Here is a 21,571-nt window from a genome sequence, read left to right on the forward strand (position 1 = left end):
AAAGATAACCAGTAGGTAGGGGAATATCATACACACAGCAGGTTCAGCCAAAGGCTGCTTACAAAGATAACCAGTAGGTAGGGGAATATCATACACACAGCAGGTTCAGCCAAAGGCTGCTTACAAAGATAACCAGTAGGTAGGGGAATATCATCCACACAGCAGGTTCAGCCAAAGGCTGCTTACAAAGATAACCAGTAGGTAGGGGAATATCATACACACAGCAGGTTCAGCCAAAGGCTGCTTACAAAGATAACCAGTAGGTAGGGGAATATCATACACACAGCAGGTTCAGCCAATGGCTGCTTACAAAGATAACCAGTAGGTGGGGGAATATCATCCACATAACAGATCCAGCTGAAGGCTGGAAACAAAGATAACCAGTAGGTGGGGGAATATCATCCACACAGCAGGTTCAGCCAAAGGCTGCTTACAAAGATAACCAGTAGGTAGGGGAATATCATCCACACAGCAGGTTCAGCCAAAGGCTGCTTACAAAGATAACCAGTAGGTAGGGGAATATCATACACACAGCAGGTTCAGCCAATGGCTGCTTACAAAGATAACCAGTAGGTAGGGGAATATCATCCACATAACAGATCCAGCTGAAGGCTGGAAACAAAGATAACCAGTAGGTAGGGGAATATCATCCACACAGCAGGTTCAGCCAAAGGCTGCTTACAAAGATAACCAGTAGGTAGGGGAATATCATACACACAGCAGGTTCAGCCAATGGCTGCTTACAAAGATAACCAGTAGGTGGGGAAATATCATCCACATAACAGATCCAGCTGAAGGCTGGAAACAAAGATAACCAGTAGGTAGGGGAATATCATCCACACAGCAGGTTCAGCCAAAGGCTGCTTACAAAGATAACCAGTAGGTAGGGGAATATCATCCACACAGCAGGTTCAGCCAAAGGCTGCTTACAAAGATAACCAGTAGGTAGGGGAATATCATACACACAGCAGGTTCAGCCAAAGGCTGCTTACAAAGATAACCAGTAGGTAGGGGAATATCATACACACAGCAGGTTCAGCCAATGGCTGCTTACAAAGATAACCAGTAGGTGGGGGAATATCATCCACATAACAGATCCAGCTGAAGGCTGGAAACAAAGATAACCAGTAGGTAGGGGAATATCATACACACAGCAGGTTCAGCCAAAGGCTGCTTACAAAGATAACCAGTAGGTAGGGGAATATCATACACACAGCAGGTTCAGCCAAAGGCTGCTTACAAAGATAACCAGTAGGTAGGGGAATATCATCAACACAGCAGGTTCAGCCAAAGGCTGCTTACAAAGATAACCAGTAGGTAGGGGAATATCATACACACAGCAAGTTCAGCCAAAGGCGGCTTCCAAAGATAACCAGTAGGTAGGGGAATATCATACACACAGCAGGTTCAGCCAAAGGCTGCTTACAAAGATAACCAGTAGGTGGGGGAATATCATCCACATAACAGATCCAGCTGAGGGATGGAAACAAATCTAACCAGTAGGTAGGGAAATATCATCCACACAGCAGGTTCAGCCAAAGGCTGCTTACAAAGATAACCAGTAGGTGGGGGAATATCATCCACATAACAGATCCAGCTGAGGGATGGAAACAAATATAACCAGTAGGTAGGGGAATATCATCCACACAACAGATTCAGCTGAAGGCTGGAAACAAAGATAACCAGTAGGTAGGGGAATATCATACACACAGCAGATTCAGCTGAAGCCTGGACACCAAGATAACCAGTAGGCATAACCAGTAGGCATATCATCCACATAAGAGATCAGATGTCACATTACTTGCTTGTCATGTCACAATTGACCCTGTTTGCACTTCGAGTCACTATACTGATAGTCCAATTGCGGTCACAAGATCAATCGGCAACGATATTGCCACGAGAATTACTGAAAACAATGACATCACTATCCTTGCCCTATGGGTAATACATTAAATACTGGACAAGACTGAAGCCAACAGGGTTATTCACGTACAGTTTCCCCTCGTTCATGACCCGCGGCTCTGTGTCCAGGAAGGGAATACACTTCAGCTCAAGGTGGGCGTGGAAGATGGGATGAGTGAAGAAATCTCCCACCCACTTGGACACCATCACCGCCACCATCACCGGGAGTAGAACCTGCACATCGTTAGTCAGCTCCATCTGAAAACACAAACCCAATCCACCATTACAACATTTAAAGTCGTTTGTTAGTTCTAAAAAGCCATATATTCTAGTCAAATGTGCTGTTTCCTCGTGCAAAACAATAAGCTTATCAAGTAGAACCTACACATCATTAAACAGCTCCATCCGAAAACACAAACCTAATCCACCATACAAGGAAAGACCAACCAGTGATAATAATGTGGAACGACCCACGCCATTAACCAATTCACTGAGCCAGTGAACCTGATCCATTTAGTCACTTCTTACGACAGATACTGGTTGGTCAGGACCAATTGTAACCCAGAGGCCCCAGTAAGGCTTAGTCTAGGAACCTGTTAATGTCGGTGACAAATAACCAGATATTATATCATTATTGACCCATTCCAGAAAAAGAAAGATAAATAATACCCATCCCTGTAATGCTTTAGTTTAGTACAGTCAAGTCCCGTTAATCCGTCATGGTTGGTTGCATATGATTATGTCGGATTAACAAGTATGTCAGATAAAAGAAATTAAGTTGCATCAATGTTCGTGATCGAAAATCAGACAACTACACAATAGATAACATTACAAACACTAATTTTTCCATAATTGTTTATTGTTAAGCTTGTTTATCTCTGCAGCCGTTGTAATATGTAGCTACCAGTCGACTCATCTCGCATCAAAACACGGGGTGGTGTACTCGTGGGCAGATGACGTACGCTGATCACTGTGTCGGATTAACGAGACTGATTAATGAGTGATTTCAGTAGTTTGTTGCAAATTAGGTGTGTCGGAGTCGGAGTGCGAGACTGTCGGATTAACGGGTCTAAATAGCACTGATTTAATGGGTTCCCCTCATTAGTGTCGGAAAAAGCCGATTGTCAGATAACCGACACGTGACTGTATACGTATATTTAATACACTAGTAGAAGGAACTAGGGCATGTTTTACTCAACTGTTAGCAATGTTCCAGCAATATCACGGGAGGGGACACCAGAAATTAGTTTCAACCATTGTACCCATGTGGGGATTCGAACCCTTTCCTTTCAACAGTTTAACCACAAAGCTACCCTACCACGTCTGTAAGGCTTGTGATCCTAGGGGTATAATGCTCCTTTGTAAGTTAGATAACTCACATGCTATAATGTATGAGAGTTGACAAAGGTCCGCCAACACGTCAAACAGCATCTTCCTGCAGTCATGCTTTTACTTACTGCTAATTAGAATAATTCCAAGTTTGTTACCTGATCTTGAAGTGTTTCATGGACATTTAGAAGCTGGAAGAACATGAATACATGACACATTTTATGGATAGCAACTTCTATTATTCTTTGTCATAATACAATGCACAAAAGAAATTGTTATCCATAAAAAGTGTGTAATCATTACCTGATCTTGGCATCTTTAATAAACAACAACCTAAAACATAACACTGCATCAGTTAGTTGCCTGGTGATCATTATCTCACCTACATATCTCCTTTATTGTCAACCGCCTCCGTGGTCAAGTGGTAGAGCGTCCGCCCGGAGAGCGGAAGGTCCGGGGTTCGATCCCCGGCCGCGTCATACCAAAAGACTTTAAAAGATGGTACTTGTTGTTACTCTGTCTGGCGCTCGGCATTAAGGGGCTAAAACAAGGACTGGTCGGCTCGGAGTCAGTATACTGTGTCTGAGTGGGTTATTCATGTTAAACTGCAGCATGGTATCTCAGTGAGCTAGCACTATAAATCGGCATCAGTCCGGACTAGTACAAGCAGCCACACAAACACACACACGTACATGCACATCGCTATGTAAGTGTAATAATCTTGGACGCGACGTTAAACCCCATTTCACCTCACCTCACCTCTATTGTCATGACCTCACACTGGACACTCACCATGATGACAGTGACTGCCAGGGTAAGTCTGGACACGCCCCCAAAGAAGGAGGCGGCTCCGATGAGAGCAAAGACCCCTGGATCCATCCACGCCCAGTAGCCCGTAGTCTCAGAGTGGACTCCAAACATGGAAACCATGGCGATACCAATAATACGACCATATAAGGATCCAATCAACCTGAAAGCAGAGAACGTCTTTGAGTGTGTATTGCCTAACACTTTCATATTGAACATTCCCACAATGTAAATAATAACCTTGATTAATTATGTCTTTCAGTCTTATGATGTCTTTCAGTAATGATGATTAATATTTTGATTTCACAGACAAAGTCAAACACTGTTGTGTCAAACTTTGATGTGTCGAACTTTGATGTGACAAACTTACGGGTGTCTCGAAGTAAAAGTTTGGTCCCTGCATATTCCTTTTTTATTTATCATTTTTGGTTGTGTTGAACCATGGATAACTCAAAGTACTTACGAAGGTCCCTTATACTTCGACACAACAGTGTTTGACTTAAAGTATTTTAAAATATGTAAAATGCTGTAAAGATTCCATAATCCATCCTCAGTTATTTAGTGTATTATATCTCCCCTCGATTTTGATATATAGCATGTTAAATACCCGTTCATCAAAAAACAAACATGGGGACAAGCTATTTACAGTAGAGAACCAGCTATTTACAGCAGAGGACCAGCTATTTACAGCAGAGGACCAGCTATTTACAAGGGGACCAGCTACTCAGGACACGGGAACCATCTACCGGGGACCAGCATGCCACAGGACACGGAGGTGCCCGGAGGACCAGCTACTTACAACATGGGGACCAGCTACTTACAACATAGGGACCAGCATACCACAGGACACGGAGGTGCCGGAGGACCAGCATGCCATATGACACGGAGGTACCGGAGGACCAGCATGCCACAGGACATGGAGGTGCCGGAGGACCAGCTACTTACAACATAGGGACCAGCTACTTACAACGTGGGGACCAGCTACTTACAACATGGGGACCAGCTACTTACAACATGGGGACCAGCTAGTTACCACACGGGGACCAGCTACTTACATGGGGACCAGCTACTTACAACATGGGGACCAGCTATTTACAACATAGGGACCAGCATGCCACAGGACACGGAGGTGCCGGAGGACCAGCTACTTACAACATGGGGACCAGCTACTTACAACATGGGGACCAGCTACTTACAACATGGGGACCAGCATGCCACAGGACACGGAGGTGCCGGAGGACCAGCTACTTACAACATGGGGACCAGCTACTTACAACATGGGGACCAGCATGCCACAGGACACGGAGGTGCCGGAGGACCAGCTACTTACAACATAGGGACCAGCTACTTACAACATGGGGACCAGCTATTTACAACATGGGGACCAGCTACTTACAACATAGGGACCAGCATGCCACAGGACACGGAGGTGCCGGAGGACCAGCTACTTACAACATAGGGACCAGCTACTTACAACATGGGGACCAGCATGCCACAGGACACGGAGGTGCCGGAGGACCAGCTACTTACAACATAGGGACCAGCTACTTACAACATGGGGACCAGCTACTTACAACATGGGGACCAGCTACTTACAACATGGGGACCAGCTACTTACAACATGGGGACCAGCATGCCACAGGACACGGAGGTGCCGGAGGACCAGCTACTTACAACATAGGGACCAGCTACTTACAACATGGGGACCAGCTACTTACAACATGGGGACCAGCATGCCACAGGACACGGAGGTGCCGGAGGACCAGCACACGGCCAGGAAGAAGTAGGGGAAGGCTGTGAACAGCGTGGCGTAGCCGAACTGGACGTGGGTCCCGCGAGAAAACAGATGCTTCACGGCTGTCTCCAGAGTACCAAACAACAAGGAGGCCACTGACAAAACAAGACAGAAGAAATATTAAAAGGTGTCCTACATTTAAGTGTAATTTCATTAATGGTACACATGTGTATTAATTGAATTAAGTTGACTTTGCTTGAAATACAATGCGATTTGAACATCACTACCCAATAATGTATAGTGCCGAGTGCCATACAGGAAAACAACAAGTACCATCTTTTAACATCTTTTGGTATGACGTGGCCGGGAATTCTACCCATTACACTCAAGACACTGGTGATTACTGTGTACAAACTGAAAAGTTGGAAGAATGACCTTGGATGAGTCGTACCTCATCCTTGTGTCTTTTGATATCAAATATATCAACAGTTGTAAAAAAAAGTAAAAACCTCTTATCAACTTGTATTGATATATAATCTTATTAAAATCAGGTCTTAGTTCTCGCTACCGCTAAACAAAGATCTGAGGACATCCCATTACGGGTCACGTAAGACCGACCTTGCCCGAACTTTGGCGGACCAATGGAATGACCAGAAGGAAGCTTTCTCGTGCTTTACGGCACTAATTTCTACGTAGCGAGAACTAAGGTCTGATTTTAATGAGATTGAACTGGGTGAGATTTTCGGCACGACTTAACCTGATGCAGAGAACAGCATCATGGTAACGTCCATGCTCCACAAAGCAATCTCAGCATTATGACTGTCATAAGTCTATGATTAACATGGGAGTTATGATCATCTTAGTACTAAGATCGTAGTGTGGGCCTAGGCAGAATCTGGGACATCTAGCCAATGGACATGGGTGTCATCTGTTCTTACATACTACAGTTCCATATATCACAAGGCAGCAGGAACTTCCTACATGAAATACAATGTATAGTTGAAAGTATACTCACATTCATTGTAAGTCCCATTGGTGTGCCAGGTGGTCTCGTTGACCTGCCATTTCTCTCCCTGGACACACGTGTAGGTTTTTACAGCTGACTCGATGTGCAGCGCATTGCGGGTGTCATTTAAACAGTCTGAACTGTGAAAGAAACAACAATGTTTACAAGCATCTACTGGTTGGTCTCGGTGGTGAAGTAAAATTGGGTTTCACGTTATTGCACTTATATAGTGCCTGCCTGCCTGCCTGCCTGCCTGCCTGCGTGCGTGCGTGGCTGCATGCGTGGCTGCGTGCGTGCGTGGCTGCGTGCGTGGCTGCGTGGCTGCGTGGCTGCGTGCGTGTGTGCGTGCGTGCACGCTGCGTGCGTGGCTGCATGCATTGGTACGTGCGTGCGAGGGTGCGTGCGTGCGTGGCTGTGTGCGTGGGTGGCTGCTTGTACTAGTCTAGACTAAAGACAGTTGTACTATGCTAGGCCACTGAGATACCATGTTGCAGTTTAACAGGGATACTCTACTCAGACACTCCGAGGCGACCAGTCCTAGTTCCATGCCCTTCATGCCAAGGACCAGGGTGAAACAACAAGCACCATCATTTAATGTCTCTTCGTATGACACGTCCGGGTATCAAGCCACTGACCTTCTGCTCTCCAGGACACTATCCACTAGGGTCGCTATATGGCCGAAATACTGCCGATGTGATGCTAAACTTTAACTCACTCACTCACTATCCACTAGGCCATAGAGGCGATCTGGTTGATCTGGGTGTTCCTAGAGGCAAATATTCAGGTCAACAGCAAATGTTAGTAGCAATTCAGTTTGGTATATAAAATTTCAAGCTTTCATAATTGTAACTAATGGGGTATGTATAACACTCACAACATGGCTAAATATGCAGAGAAATAGAGAAATCCTGTTAAGAGCCACAGGCATTAGTTTGAAATCAAAGGAAATTCTGTGCATGGTGACCGTCACCAACACTGGGCGTCTGAGGAAGATATTCTGAACCACTTTCTTTAATTTCAATTTTTTTCAAAGTTTAAGAGAGCAGGTAAATTCTTGATTATAATCCAACTGCAGTGCTACATATCACACAAAGTACCAGCTCATCCTGAGCAAATAAATCTAAATCAAATTTCAACAATGTGAACTAGTTTTTTTCCCTTTCAGTCAAAATAAGGTCTTATTTATCCTTAACAAAGTTATCTTCATTGTGTCTGAAGAGTTGATTTTAAAGTTTTATCATTTTTCACTTTATTTATGAGAAAGAGGTCATTTGAGTCCCTTTGCGATATTACTTCACAGGCCCCCCCAGGCTGTTTCCAGTTTCTGGGCTGAGCCTGCACTATTGTTACCTGCTGATTCCGACTATGTTAGTTGAAGACTAATAAGTGTCATTCACCACCCTTCATTTTAATGACATCCCACTGGAAGTCTCCCGTCATGGCACAAAGGGAGACAAGCGAGTCTTACTCTCTCACACTTACACAACTGGGCCAGTAGCCCCCTCTATACATCTGTAGGACGAGCAGGAGAAGGCTGATGGCAGGAACAGCACCACGGTAGTCACAATCACCTGAAACACACGCCATTACTGACAGTCAGTCTGGAGCTAATCTGTCTCACAATCACCTGAAACACACGCCATTACTGACAGTCAGTCTGGAGCTAATCTGTCTCACAATCACCTGAAACACACGCCATTACTGACAGTCAGTCTGGAGCTAATCTGTCTCACAATCACCTGAAACACACGCCATTACTGACAGTCAGTCTGGAGCTAATCTGTCTCACAATCACCTGAAACACATGCCATTACTGACAGTCAGTCTGGAGCTAATCTGTCTCACAATCACCTGAAACACACGCCATTACTGACAGTCAGTCTGGAGCTAATCTGTCTCACAATCACCTGAAACACACGCCATTACTGACAGTCAGTCTGGAGCTAATCTGTCTCACAATCACCTGAAACACACGCCATTACTGACAGTCAGTCTGGAGCTAATCTGTCTCACAATCACCTGAAACACACGCCATTACTGACAGTCAGTCTGGAGCTAATCTGTCTCACAATCACCTGAAACACACGCCATTACTGACAGTCAGTCTGGAGCTTACGGCAAGCATGGGTTGCTGATGACCTAATCCGACCGAGATCTTCACAGTTCTATAAGAATTATCATATGGGGCATGGACAAGACCGTGTAGGGGGTGATGAACAACTGCAATCCAACCTTAATAATCCAGGGTATCATACATCCATTCTGTTATGGTTACCACCCTGGATCCACTGGCGATCATAGCATTGTTCTGAGCTTGTTCGAAACAGTATGATGCTAAAAACAGCCATCCGATAAAAAAACTCCCATGAATGAGAGAAATTCTGCCAAGTGGAGCTAGGAGCAATCAGGGGGTGATATCACTTCCGAAATGGTGCCATAGAGGTCCAAGATATTGATCGTACAGAATGAGTGAGTGAGTGAGTTCGGTTTAACGCCACTTTTAACAGTATTCCAGTTATATCGCGGCGTGTCAACTTAATGTGGGAGGAAAGCCCGAAGTGATGCAGGTCTTAGACGTTTACCACTTCGGTAAAACCCACGAGCACGGGTATGGTGCTGACAAACCTAGAAACATAATCGGGGCGAACCAGGATTCGAACCCACAATCACAGGTTTCTGGCGTGCCCAAGGGACGCAACTCTGCACAGCGAATCACGGTGCCTTAGACGACTGGGCCACCCGTGCCCCCCTCGTACAGAATGAAGACTTAATGCCCAGGATAATCCAGGATGTATGTCTGTTCCACCTACCATTATTACTGCAGGCTCCACAAGCCTGAAAGTTTTCTGCCCCCAACTTTTGGCAATCCGGGACAGGAGTCTCTTTCTACTGCGAGTGATCTTGAGGTTGATGATGGTGAAGAGGGCGCCGGTGAGGCCACCGATGACGCCCACCACGACGGTGGGGATGAACATCAGGATGTTGACATTAACACCTTTACTGATCTGGAACACACAGGACATCACACTGAGAACTACGACTCATTGGGTGAGTGAGGTAAAAATGGGTTTAAAGTTGCGTTCAAGATTATTGCACTTATATAACATGTGTGTGTGTTTTGCTGTGTGTACTGGTCTGGACTAATGTTGGTTTTATTGTGCTAACCCACTGAAATACCATGCCACAGTTTAACATGGATACCCAACTTTTGAGACGGCTAGTCCAGTCCTTGTTTTATCCCTTAATGTCGAGCACCAGACAGGGTAACAAAAAGTACCATCTTTGAACATATTTTGGTGTATTGCTGTCCGGGATCTAACTACTGACATTCTGCTCTCTGGGGGGGATGCTCTATCCAGTAGACTATGGAGGCAGTCCTCACTGGGTGAGTGAGTGAGTGGGGTTTTATGTTGTTTTACAGTTACATAATAGCATGTAAACTTGATATGGCAGAAAAGCTTGAAGTGAAGGAAGTTTTAGAGATTTACCACATTGGTGAAACCCACTAGCACAGGTATCGTGCTGCCAAACCAAGAACCTAGGACAAATCAGAGAATTCTGGCACACCCAAGGGAGGTAACTCTGCACAGCAAAGTAAGATTCCTAGGCCTGTGACCCTTACAACTCACTTTCATCCTGACACAGAGAATCCTTTCTTCCATGTAGCTGTTTGGTTAAACATTATCCTCCAAGGATGACCTTGTCTTTAGAAAAAAGTGTTTTGAAATAAACCACTCCATTACATATTACAAAAATAATGAGGTTCATTTTTGTTCATTTTATGCCACAGTCAGCAGTATTTCATCAATAATACAACTACCTGTAAGTAACCATCTGGGCAAGGGAAACCAGTGGTTGATATTATGAGCAACGTCCCATGTCGTCAAGCAGGATGACATACAATCAACCAAGTCACCCTTACCACCCACTTAAAATTAATCCCCTCTTAGGGTAAGTAATGGAGTACTGGGGAGCCATTCTCACCCAGCTGATGGGGATAAAAAGAAATTTTTTAGTGTCAATGAAGTCAATGTGCTCTGTAAGTGCTCACGTTGAACAGAATATATCTCTCCAGCTTGAACTCGCCAAAACCCCCGGTGTAGCTGAATCCCTCGAAGGCGGAGTTGAAGAGATCGGTGGTGAAGGTGGAGATCATACAACAGAAGAAGATCTGCCAGGACAGGGCCGTGGTCCAGAACGACGACACCTCCTCCATCGCGAACAGCAGCCCGCCTACTGGCGCTCCAAATGCTGACGACACCCCTGCGGCCGCCCCGGCAGAGATAAAGTTTCTCCTGGTAATGTCAAGATTAATGGGTATGAATATTTATCTTTTCATGAAAAAATAACAAAAACAAGAATATATAAATGTGGGGTAGCTAAAGGCCTAGGTTTGATTCCCAACATGGTACAAGAAACCCATTTATAGTCAGCCCAGCTAAAAGCTGCATAAAACTCTACTCACTAACTCACTCATCAAAATTTTAGTAACGATGTATTTAATGTGTAATATATCATCCATACTGATGAGATACCATAAGGGAACAGCTGACATGGAAATTTTGAATGCATCCTGAAGATGACTGACAATGTAAAGTAAAAATATCAGATACTAGATCCTGGTGGGGTAGCCAAGTGGTTAAAGTGTTCGCTCTTCACACAGAAGGCCAAGGTTCAATTCCCCACATGTGTACAATGTTCGAAGCCCATGTATGGTGACCCCAGCTGTGATATTGCTGAAATACTGTAAATCGTGAAATCGCAAAGGGGCTCATTAGCACTGATTAGAGTACTTCCGCTAAAACAAATACATGCGGGCTGGCTCGTGTTGGCCTTTGACGCAGTCGCAAAGAACAAAGACACCGTTTTGCGTGGGTGGCATCTGTCTGGACTTGCAGGTGTGATCAGTGATGACCTAAGTGTGTAGAACTCTTGTCTTGACCCCAGCAGTGACAATTCACAGGAGGTAATTAGTGTTTGAATGGCATTGTTTATATACTTGTTACAAGTGCTGCTAAATAAACAGTGATGTGTAATACATACCCGGTAGTTGTTTGTTTTCAGCGTATGTCTGAGTTGGTATTTCTGCTTTTAAAAATGTCTTATTGTTGATATAAATGCAGTGTTTAATAATGCGAGCAAAGACCACTCCCAATTTTTGCATTTAATTCACGCTCGCGTTAATTTCAGGATTTACAGTATTACTGAAGGTTGCATAACACCCAACTCACTCACTCACTCTTTTCACTTGATGACATTTATGAGTCAGTTTATTGAACTTGGCAGTAAATACCTAAATATTGCGACATGTTTCCAACTATGTTTTCCATCAGTATATCAGTACAGGGATAATTCTAGGAGGGACCATGGTCAGTGTTCCAGAACACAAACTGACATAAACTTTATCTAACATCTTTCTGCATAGGGTCCCCTGAATGAGATCAAATACATCTAATATCTAATATCAAATATCTATTTGGGAGCAATGTGACAGTAGTATGTGATTAGTAAGAAATTAATATTCATGGGTTCCATATATAAAGTTTGTCATAGGTAAGCAATTGAACCCTGTGTTTAAAGTCCCCAGTCAATGCCAAAACAATGCACCAATGAAGATCAGTAGTACAAGAACACTGTAACTGATCCTATCAACAGCGAGTGGGTGAGTGAGATATGTTTTCGGATGGTTTTTACTAATATTCCAACAAGATCATGGCAGGGGACACCAAAAATGGGCTTTACATAATGTACCCATGTGGGGAATCAAACCCTGGCCTTCAGAGTAACAAGTGAACACTTTAACCACTAGGCTACCCCACCGTCCCCATATCAACTGAAATAAGTGCTTTTTTACCTGTCCTCCGAGTTCCGGAACCGCTGGAAAAATGGCAGTTTGATCCTGAGTGTCTCTGACCTGGCCTGACTCATCCCTGCTCCAACAAGGGCTCTGTGGAAGAACGGACAGAGTGTAGTCAGAATCACTAAGGTGTGCTGGTCCACAAACTGAACCAATCTTTTTTTAATGTCACTTGAAGATTTTGTAGATAAACACAGCACTCACACTCCTTATCGAGGTGGTAAATCAACTTTTAACCTTGGCCATGACCATGACCATGACCATGACCCTTGACCCTTGACCCTTGACCCTTGACATATCAAAGTGGCAAAACTATTACCTTGGCTGTAATGGAGACATGCACAACTTGACATTCCTGACAAGGGCTGAATCTGTACATTTGAAAGGGAGTGGTCCAAATAATCAAAATTCTCTCCAAGTGTGCATCTAGAGTTTCGGTGGGGTGACTGTGCATCAGTGCAAGACCTATTGACAATAACTCCCATTCTGTTTCTAAGGTACGTTTTGCATTGCCGCAGAGGATGTAACAGATCTTTCTACTTCTGGGAAGAGTGCAACCATGAGGAAAGCAATCAGGGCCCACTTGCACAAAGCGATCTTAGTGCTACGACTATTGTAAGCCTATGTTTCCTGATAACACAAATCCTCAAGTTTAACTTGCCCACAAGCAATTTTGTCAACGTCACGAACTCCTCAGATATCACATCTTCCCAAGGCAAGGGAGTTAACTGAATGTAAAAGTCCAGTTTCCACCCTTGCCAAATTAACCTGGAATCTGCTTGGTTTCCACTTGAGAGAGATCTTTGCGCAGAATCCTGATGTGATAGATTTTTCACTTTTAGATAGGACAGATCCCAGTATAAATGATGAGACATATAGAAGGAAATGGCAGGGGTCAGAAGGTGAGTGCGAGACAACCAGGAAATTGGCACATCCAAGGTCATCACAATGAGGATCAACTGTACTTGACAACGAAGTTTAAAATAATGAGGATCAACTGTACTACATGATACTCACCCTAAATGGATCATTGGGCCCTCGGGGCCGACTGGCATCCCACAACCAATGGCTGCCACACATGACAGGAACTTGACGATCATTGTCTGGAGGTTGAAGATATGGCGGATATTGGTGCCATTCAGAAAGCCGGTCACTTCAGGGATGCCAGAGCCACCTGCACTTGGTCTCCAGAACTAGGGGGAGATAAACAACAGTTTTAAGGAAGACATGACAATTCCCAAACTCTATTCAATTAATTATTAATTTTTTTGGCATTAAATGATAAAACTTTTAAAAATATGAGCATGAAAACAGAATAATTGCTTATCAGATTTAGAAATATTAAGTGCACATTCCACTTGCATATTAGATTTGATTTCAGTTCTAATTTACAATTTCTCAATCCATGCATATACTCCATAGTAATATCCAGATGTTTTTTCATACAAACATTGAAGTGCCTTTAAGCAAGGATTACTATTTGCTTCACTTTGGTAGATTTTACACAGTAATCTAAGTGTCGCGGATTAAAACTACAGACTCACCACAACAACTGCAGCGCTGAAGACAATGAACAGGATACTGTAGCCCACACCGAACAACCAGGCAATAACGATCTTATCGTCCTGAAACATAAAAAAACAGGCAATAACAATCTTATCGTCCTGAAACATAAACAACCAGGCAATAACGATCTTATCGTCCTGAAACATAAAAAACAGGCCATAGTGATCTTGTCTTCCTGAAACATTAACATTCTGGCAATAACCATCTTATCGTCCTGAAACACAAAAAACAGGCAATAATGATCTTGTCCTCCTGAAACATCAACAACCTGGCAAAAACGATCTTGTCTTCCTGAAACATCAACAACCTGGCAAAAACGATCTTATCATCCTGAAACATCAGCAACCAGGCAATAACCATCATATCGTCCTGAAACATCAGCAACCAGGCAATAACCATCTTATCGTCCTGAAACATCAACTATCATATCAGCCCTATATGACACATGACTCACATCGAGAAAGCCCTGTCTGAGGGAACACTTACATCCAGGAAGCCCTGTATGACACTGACTCACATCCAGGAAGCCCTGTATGACACATGACTCACATCAAGGAAGCCCTGTATGACACATGACTCACATCAAGGACGCCCTGTCTGAGGGATGACTCACATCGAGAAAGCCCTGTCTGAGGGAACACTTACATCCAGGAAGCCCTGTATGACACATGACTCACATCAAGGAAGCCCTGTCTGAGGGATGACTTACATCCAGGAAGCCCTGTATGACACATGACTCACATCAAGGAAGCCCTGCCTGCCATATGACTCACATCAAGGAATACCTGTATGACACATGACTTACATCCAGGAAGCCCTGCCTGCCACATGACTCACATCAAGGAAGACCTGTATGACATATGACTCACATCCAGGAATCCCTGTCTGCCACATGACTCACATCCAGGAAGCCCAGTATGACACATGACTCACATCAAGGAAGCCCTGTATAACACATGACTCACATCAAGGAAGTCCTGTATGATACATGACTCACATCCAGGAAGCCCTGTATGAGACATAACTTACATTGAGGAAGATCTGTATGACACATGACTTACATCCAAGTAGCCCTGTATGACACATGACTTACATCCAGGAAGATCTGTATGACACATGACTTACATCCAGGAAGCCCTGCCTGCCACATGACTCACATCCAGGAAGACCTGTATGACACATGACTTTCATCCAGGAAGATCTGTGTGACACATGACTTACATCCAGGAAACCCTGTATGGTATCCCACTTGAACTTGGCCACCTCCTCAATCAGCTGATGAAGCAGGAAGCCAATGAGGCCGACTCCGAAGCCGATCATCCCCATCATCAGCCATCGGTCCAGCTCCAACCTGGAACACGTGGAACAGTCATGTATAATACAGCACTCCAACAGACGCAGATCCAGGTTTACTGTACCCCCTGTTCACATTAATACAATTTATGGGGGATGTTTTAGTGGGGGATGATTCAGGGTATGTCCTTTAACTTTCTATTTGTTATTGGTGGCCATGTGTTATTTTCTTAATTACTGGCAATATATCTGCATCGCTTAAGAAAATCAGCTTGGATCAAACAATTGCTGAAAAAAGTCTAAAACTAAAAGCAGCCTCTTTGACACATATTAGCCTTACATGTGCATTAGACCCGTGAAGATTCCGGGGTAGAATGGGTCTTCAGCAACCCATGCTTGCCGTAAAAGGCAACTAACGGGATCGGGTGGTGAGGCTCACTGACTTGGTTGATGCATGTCATCGATCCCAATTGCGTGGATCCATGCTCTTGATGTTAATCACTGGATTGTCTGGTCCAGACTCGATTATTTACAGACCGCTGTCATATAGCTGGAATATTGCTGAGTGCGGCGTTAAACAACAAACAAACAAAACATGTGCATTTAATGTTGTAATAAGTCCTATACACATGCAAGTGTTCAAAATAACAAAATCTAATTCTCATCCATATGAACACATCTTATAACTTTCAAAACAACTTGTAAAGGTTTCTACACCATATAAATTATGCGTATACCATGGGCTGAACAGTGCTTGATAAAAAGAATTTCAACAAAGCAAACCTACCTGGTAATGAGCTGTCTCTTGATCCAGTGTTTGTACACGAAGCTGTGTGAGGGGAGATAATCCAAGCTCTCGAAGGAAGCTAGAGTTTCCTTCTCCTTTTCTGTGTACTTGTGAGTGACGTACACAGGCTCATAGTCACGGCCCTGGAAATAACAGAATCTATTTTAGTAGGACCGGAAGTTGTTTTCTGAGGCAATTCCAAAATTCCCATATTACAGCCAAGTAGCCTGGAAGTACGGGACAGTAGCCTGGGGACTGATTCTGCCCTGGAATCGGCACATGGTGACAAGCAATGGGTTCTAGGGACTGATTCTGCACGGGAATCCCCACATGGTGACAAGCATGGGTACTGGAGATCGATTCTGAACTGGAATCCCTACATGGTGACAAGCAACGGGTACTGGGGACCGATTCTGCACTCGAATTCCTACATGGTGACAAGCAATGGGTACTGGGGACTGATTCTGCACTGGAATCCCCACATGGTGACAAGCAACGGGTACTGGGGACCGATTCTGCCCTGGAATCCCCACATGGTGACAAGCAACGGGTACTGGGGACTGATTCTGCACTCGAATTCCTACATGGTGACAAGCAACGGGTACTGGGGACCGATTCTGCCCTGGAATCCCCACATGGTGACAAGCAACGGGTACTGGGGACCGATTCTGCCCTGGAATCCCCACATGGTGACAAGCAATGGGTACTGGAGATCGATTCTGCCCTGGAATCCCCACATGGTGACAAGCAACGGGTACTGGGGACCGATTCTGCCCTGGAATCCCCACATGGTGACAAGCAATGGGTACTGGGGACCGATTCTGCCCTGGAATCCCCACATGGTGACAAGCAATGGGTACTGGAGATCGATTCTGCCCTGGAATCCCCACATGGTGACAAGCAACGGGTACTGGGGACCGATTCTGCCCTGGAATCCCCACATGGTGACAAGCAATGGGTACTGGGGACCGATTCTGCACTGGAATCCCCACTGTCAAACATCGTCTTGAATGGCACAATATTCTAATGTTAATGTCTAACAGAATATCAGACAAATGCATTGTTCCTTGCAACAAACACACTTTCACACATCATTTGAATGACATTTACACGATGGCTACAAAACCACTGGACATGACATTTACTGGGGGCAACTTTTTATCAATGACAGGTCAAGCCGTAGCCTTAAACCGCTGCAGAGAATATTAAAAAAGTTGCGCCTCAAAAAGTTTCAAGACTTCCATACATACCATCAGAAAGTATCTCAAATGTGACTGTGTCTTTTTAAATCTGGCATAATAACACATGGCTCCTTCAAGAAGTTATTCTCTTTCTTCATAAATTACGATAGACAGCAGCGAATATGCTCCACTTTCACAATGAATTGATAATCTATTTCCCAGTTCTTCAGTTAAATCTAGTTCAAGTTCTGTTAAGAGGGTCAGTTAGGCTACCACAAGTTAATAACCCGTTATTCACCCACAGTGTTTTGTAAACTAACAACTGATAAACACAGGAAATGATGTTATTTTTATGGCCCATTTTTTGCAGGTAATTCATAGACCAACATTTTTTATAGTTATAAAGTTGTAAAGTAATGACATCACATTTTTGTATGCACATGTTATTCCAAAAGCTTAGTAATTTCTTTTCAAAGGAACAAATTTTCTCAAAAACTATTTACAGAAATGAAATTTTTACTCACTGATGTTACTGGTCATGATGTTAAATGAGTTTGAAAATTGGTGTCTTAAATACATTTTTTACTGAGTTATGGCCCTTGCTCCGTGCTTTCCAGCTTAGTGCATGCTGTGTGCAGTGGGGACAAGTTGTCTCAGAAACTACTGAAGTTACCTGAATGAATGTTTGCATTCACATATATAGAGCTCCAGATAAGCTGCGTATCTGTGTTAAATACGCATCAGAAATGCAGAAATACACAGTAAAATATAATCCAAGCGTATCAAATACACAACGAACATTACAAAAATAAAACTTGTGCGTATCATCAAAATATTGTGAAGTAACCCTGCGTATATGATTAGCAAATCAGCAACTTATTTTGAAATTATAAAGGGGCATTCCGTCAACCTTGCCAAACTCTACGATGACAGTTACATCATGATCATTTGCCATCAAACTTTCTTGTGGAAGTATCGTGGTATTTTTGAGTCCTATAAAGCTCTCAAACCCACACGACACCAGTTTGCAGGGACTAGATGAATAGTGTTTTTAAATATTTAACTTAAATACCCGCATGTGTAAAAACTAGTGGGTAACAGAAATTTGAATACGCAGGTAGAATTACTGATACCCAATGATTTTAAAATGCATGGGTAAAATACCCACAACACCAAAAGCTTATCCGGAGCTCTGCATATAAGATATACTTGACAAGACTGAGTTCGAAACTTGGTGCCATAAATTATTTATTACGAATTATGGCCCTTGGTCCGTGCTTATCAACTTCGTGCATATTGTGTGCAACGGGGACAAGTTTTCCCAGAAACTACTGAAGCTGGCTTACCTAAGAGATACTTATCGAGACTGAGTTCTAGAATTGGTGCAATGAATTATTTTTGCCAGAGAAGAGGACTTTTGTGTGTATTAATTTCACATTTAATCATATTTTTTTATGACATAAAGCGAACCTAGTGCCTATCTTTTCTTATTTTACAGGACTCTTTTTTCATAGTTTATATTCACTACTTTAAGATCAAACAAAATTCTAATGTGCCCCAAGACTGGGGATAGTGATAATGCTGTTCTCTTGTTTTAACTGACACCTGTGATGAGAGTGGCCTTTTTTCAACACCTGATATCTTGGCACAGTGCAGTGATATAAATGTTCAATCACATTAAAATCAGATCTTATTTCTCAATACCGCTGAAATGGGATCCCATGACATGACATTTATACAATCTCATTAAAATCAGATCCTAGTTCCTGCTACCGCCAAACTAAGACCTGAGAACATCCCATTACAGGTCACCTCAGAACGACCTTTCATTTTGGCGAAACCGCATATTCAGTGGTTCATATTGGGAAAGGGAGGTCACTCTAATTTCAAACGGGAGCTATCTCTCTTGTTTTCGTATTTGCAAGAAATGGCGTCACCCACGCTGTACATTGTTGATCCAGCTTACCCCTAAGGTAAAAGGTATTCTTAATTAAATGTTTGAATGCATTATATATTTATGTTTCCATCCATACATCTTCTAAGATTGGTTTAGTGCTCATAACCATTTTCTAAAATGTGGGCCCACATTTTTCCCATCATCTATGGTGATCAAAACAAGTGGGCCCATATTTGTATTTCGCCAAGCTTTGTTAGGTTGTTTCGTTAGTTCTGATAATCAATTCCTAAATGTGGGCAGACGTTCTTCCGTCATATTGATTGCAACAGGAGGGACCACATTTATTAATCGCGAAAATTCTACTTAAATATTGATAATCATTTTCTCAAATGTGGGCCCACATTGTTCCTGTCATATATGGTGATCTAAACATTACAAGTGGGCCCACATTTGTATATCGCCTAGTGGGTAGACGTTCTTCCGTCATAGTGATTGCAACAGGAGGGACCACATTAAAAAAAATCGCTAAGCTTCATTAGCTTGGCTCACTTATAACCATGTCCTAAAATGTGGGCCCACATTGTTCCCATCTTATAGTGATCGAAACAGGTGGGCCCACATTTGTAAATCGCTGGGTTTCATTGGGTTGACGAAGTCATTTAGGCTAGTGGGCTCACATTTGTTTTTACTTTGCATGTGTATGTGACATTATATATTATTCTTATTTTGTAATATTGATGGGAAATATCTTTATAAATCATTTCGTGAGACGTTAATTCCACGAAAGTCACAAAAGTCTTTGAAGTTTGAATAACGTCATCATAGCTGACCACACTAGTTTTACAAAAATAGTTACAAAGCAAGAAACTTAGAAACTTCAAATTAAATTTACACAGGCAATACCACGCATTCTACTTTTTCCAGTTTAACACATCGATCTAATCATAAGTGTTGGTGACGATATAAGCCTGAAAATATGTCTACACAGTGACTATATAATATTATACGGTCTCATTTCCGAGAACTTGTTCTATAAAGGAAAAACTCATGAATATTAATGACCCCAGGACCTAGTTTGGTGATGTTCGTAGAAGTGAGTTCTACTGCATTGCCATCGCATTTGTACATTTTAATCCAATTATAAGTCATAATACTTATTCTAAATAGACAAAATAGCAGTTCGTAATGTGGATTTGTTTACGTAGTATATATTCTCAACAACAAGTGCGTTTAGTTTCGAATGTGGGCCCACCTCAAACTTTCGATTAGGCAAATGGAGTCAGCTCCCTTCTCGAACCACCGATAATGCGGTTTCGCCTTCATTTTGACCAATCAGAGCATTGCATACCAGATCAGAAAAGTGACAGTCAGAATGTGTTTTCTAATTATGCAACCTTAAAAAGGTTAACAAAGATTAGAAGTAGCAAGAACTAGGATCTGATTATAATGCGATTGTGTAAATATCATATAAGGGGATCTCATTTCAGCAAAGAAAACCAACAAGGAAAACTGTCATTACTGTGAGACCATAAATAACGCACAGTGTCCTCTCAAATAGAAAGGTAAACAAGAAGACAAAGTCATCGACATTCTACACCCCTCTAAATATTTTTGTTTGTAAATTAACACCTCACTGAGACCTTGAAAAAAATGAAACAATCCAGTCATTGATCTTAATGAGGAACATCCCTCACTGTCATGGTACAAAGCCAGGTCAGCGAGTCTGACCACTGACTCCATCTAATCACTTCTTACAACCGGCACATGATACTGGGAATCTCCACAGTGTAGTGTCATGTATCAAGTCCAAGTTGTTGCCTTAGAAACAAAAAAAGAAAACTTAAAAAAATTCCCGAAAAACAAAATGTACCATGCAAGGTTTCATAAAGAAATATTGAACACTTTAGGCATGTTAGGAATGAACCCGACCGTCATTTTAACTTAAGTCCAATTTGCTGGCTTTGCAACTGAAAAACAAAAATTTTAAAAACTCCCTAATCACAAAAGGCACCAGTTCAGCGCTTGCTTGATATGTATGCAAAGTTTCAGAAAGAAGTACCAAACTTTTTACAACTTTAGCTCCAAAAAATATCCATAGAGCTCTGGCCTAAAGATTATTAATGAATGGGACTTGAATCTAACAGATTAGATTGAAGAAGATCAACCATTGGCACCCTGAATGGTGAGTGTATGTATTTTACCAGCATAAAA

General features: G+C 42.8%; 1 protein-coding gene across 2 annotated transcripts in view; it reads right to left on the reverse strand.

Moving 5' to 3' along the window:
* LOC124117330 (chloride channel protein B-like) overlaps positions 1-21,571 on the reverse strand; it is a 34,851-nt gene that overhangs the window by 9,354 nt on the left and 3,926 nt on the right. For both annotated transcript variants that reach the window (XR_007221715.1, XM_048397495.1), the window contains exons 3-14: positions 16,283-16,425; positions 15,424-15,553; positions 14,181-14,261; positions 13,654-13,829; positions 12,634-12,726; positions 10,831-11,074; positions 9,590-9,784; positions 8,262-8,350; positions 6,789-6,919; positions 5,757-5,928; positions 4,024-4,201; positions 1,994-2,160 (exon numbers count right to left, since the gene is read on the reverse strand). Coding sequence is in view for 1 of the 2 variants with exons in the window: in XM_048397495.1 (XP_048253452.1) it covers positions 1,994-2,160; positions 4,024-4,201; positions 5,757-5,928; positions 6,789-6,919; positions 8,262-8,350; positions 9,590-9,784; positions 10,831-11,074; positions 12,634-12,726; positions 13,654-13,829; positions 14,181-14,261; positions 15,424-15,553; positions 16,283-16,425 (1,799 nt within the window). In the remaining variant the exon portion in view is untranslated. The remainder of the gene's footprint in view (positions 1-1,993; positions 2,161-4,023; positions 4,202-5,756; positions 5,929-6,788; positions 6,920-8,261; positions 8,351-9,589; positions 9,785-10,830; positions 11,075-12,633; positions 12,727-13,653; positions 13,830-14,180; positions 14,262-15,423; positions 15,554-16,282; positions 16,426-21,571) is intronic.

The sequence above is a fragment of the Haliotis rufescens genome, unplaced genomic scaffold (assembly GCF_023055435.1).
Source record: "Haliotis rufescens isolate VD_foot unplaced genomic scaffold, xgHalRufe1.0.p SCAF_17, whole genome shotgun sequence".
Taxonomy (NCBI): Eukaryota; Metazoa; Mollusca; class Gastropoda; order Lepetellida; family Haliotidae; genus Haliotis; species Haliotis rufescens.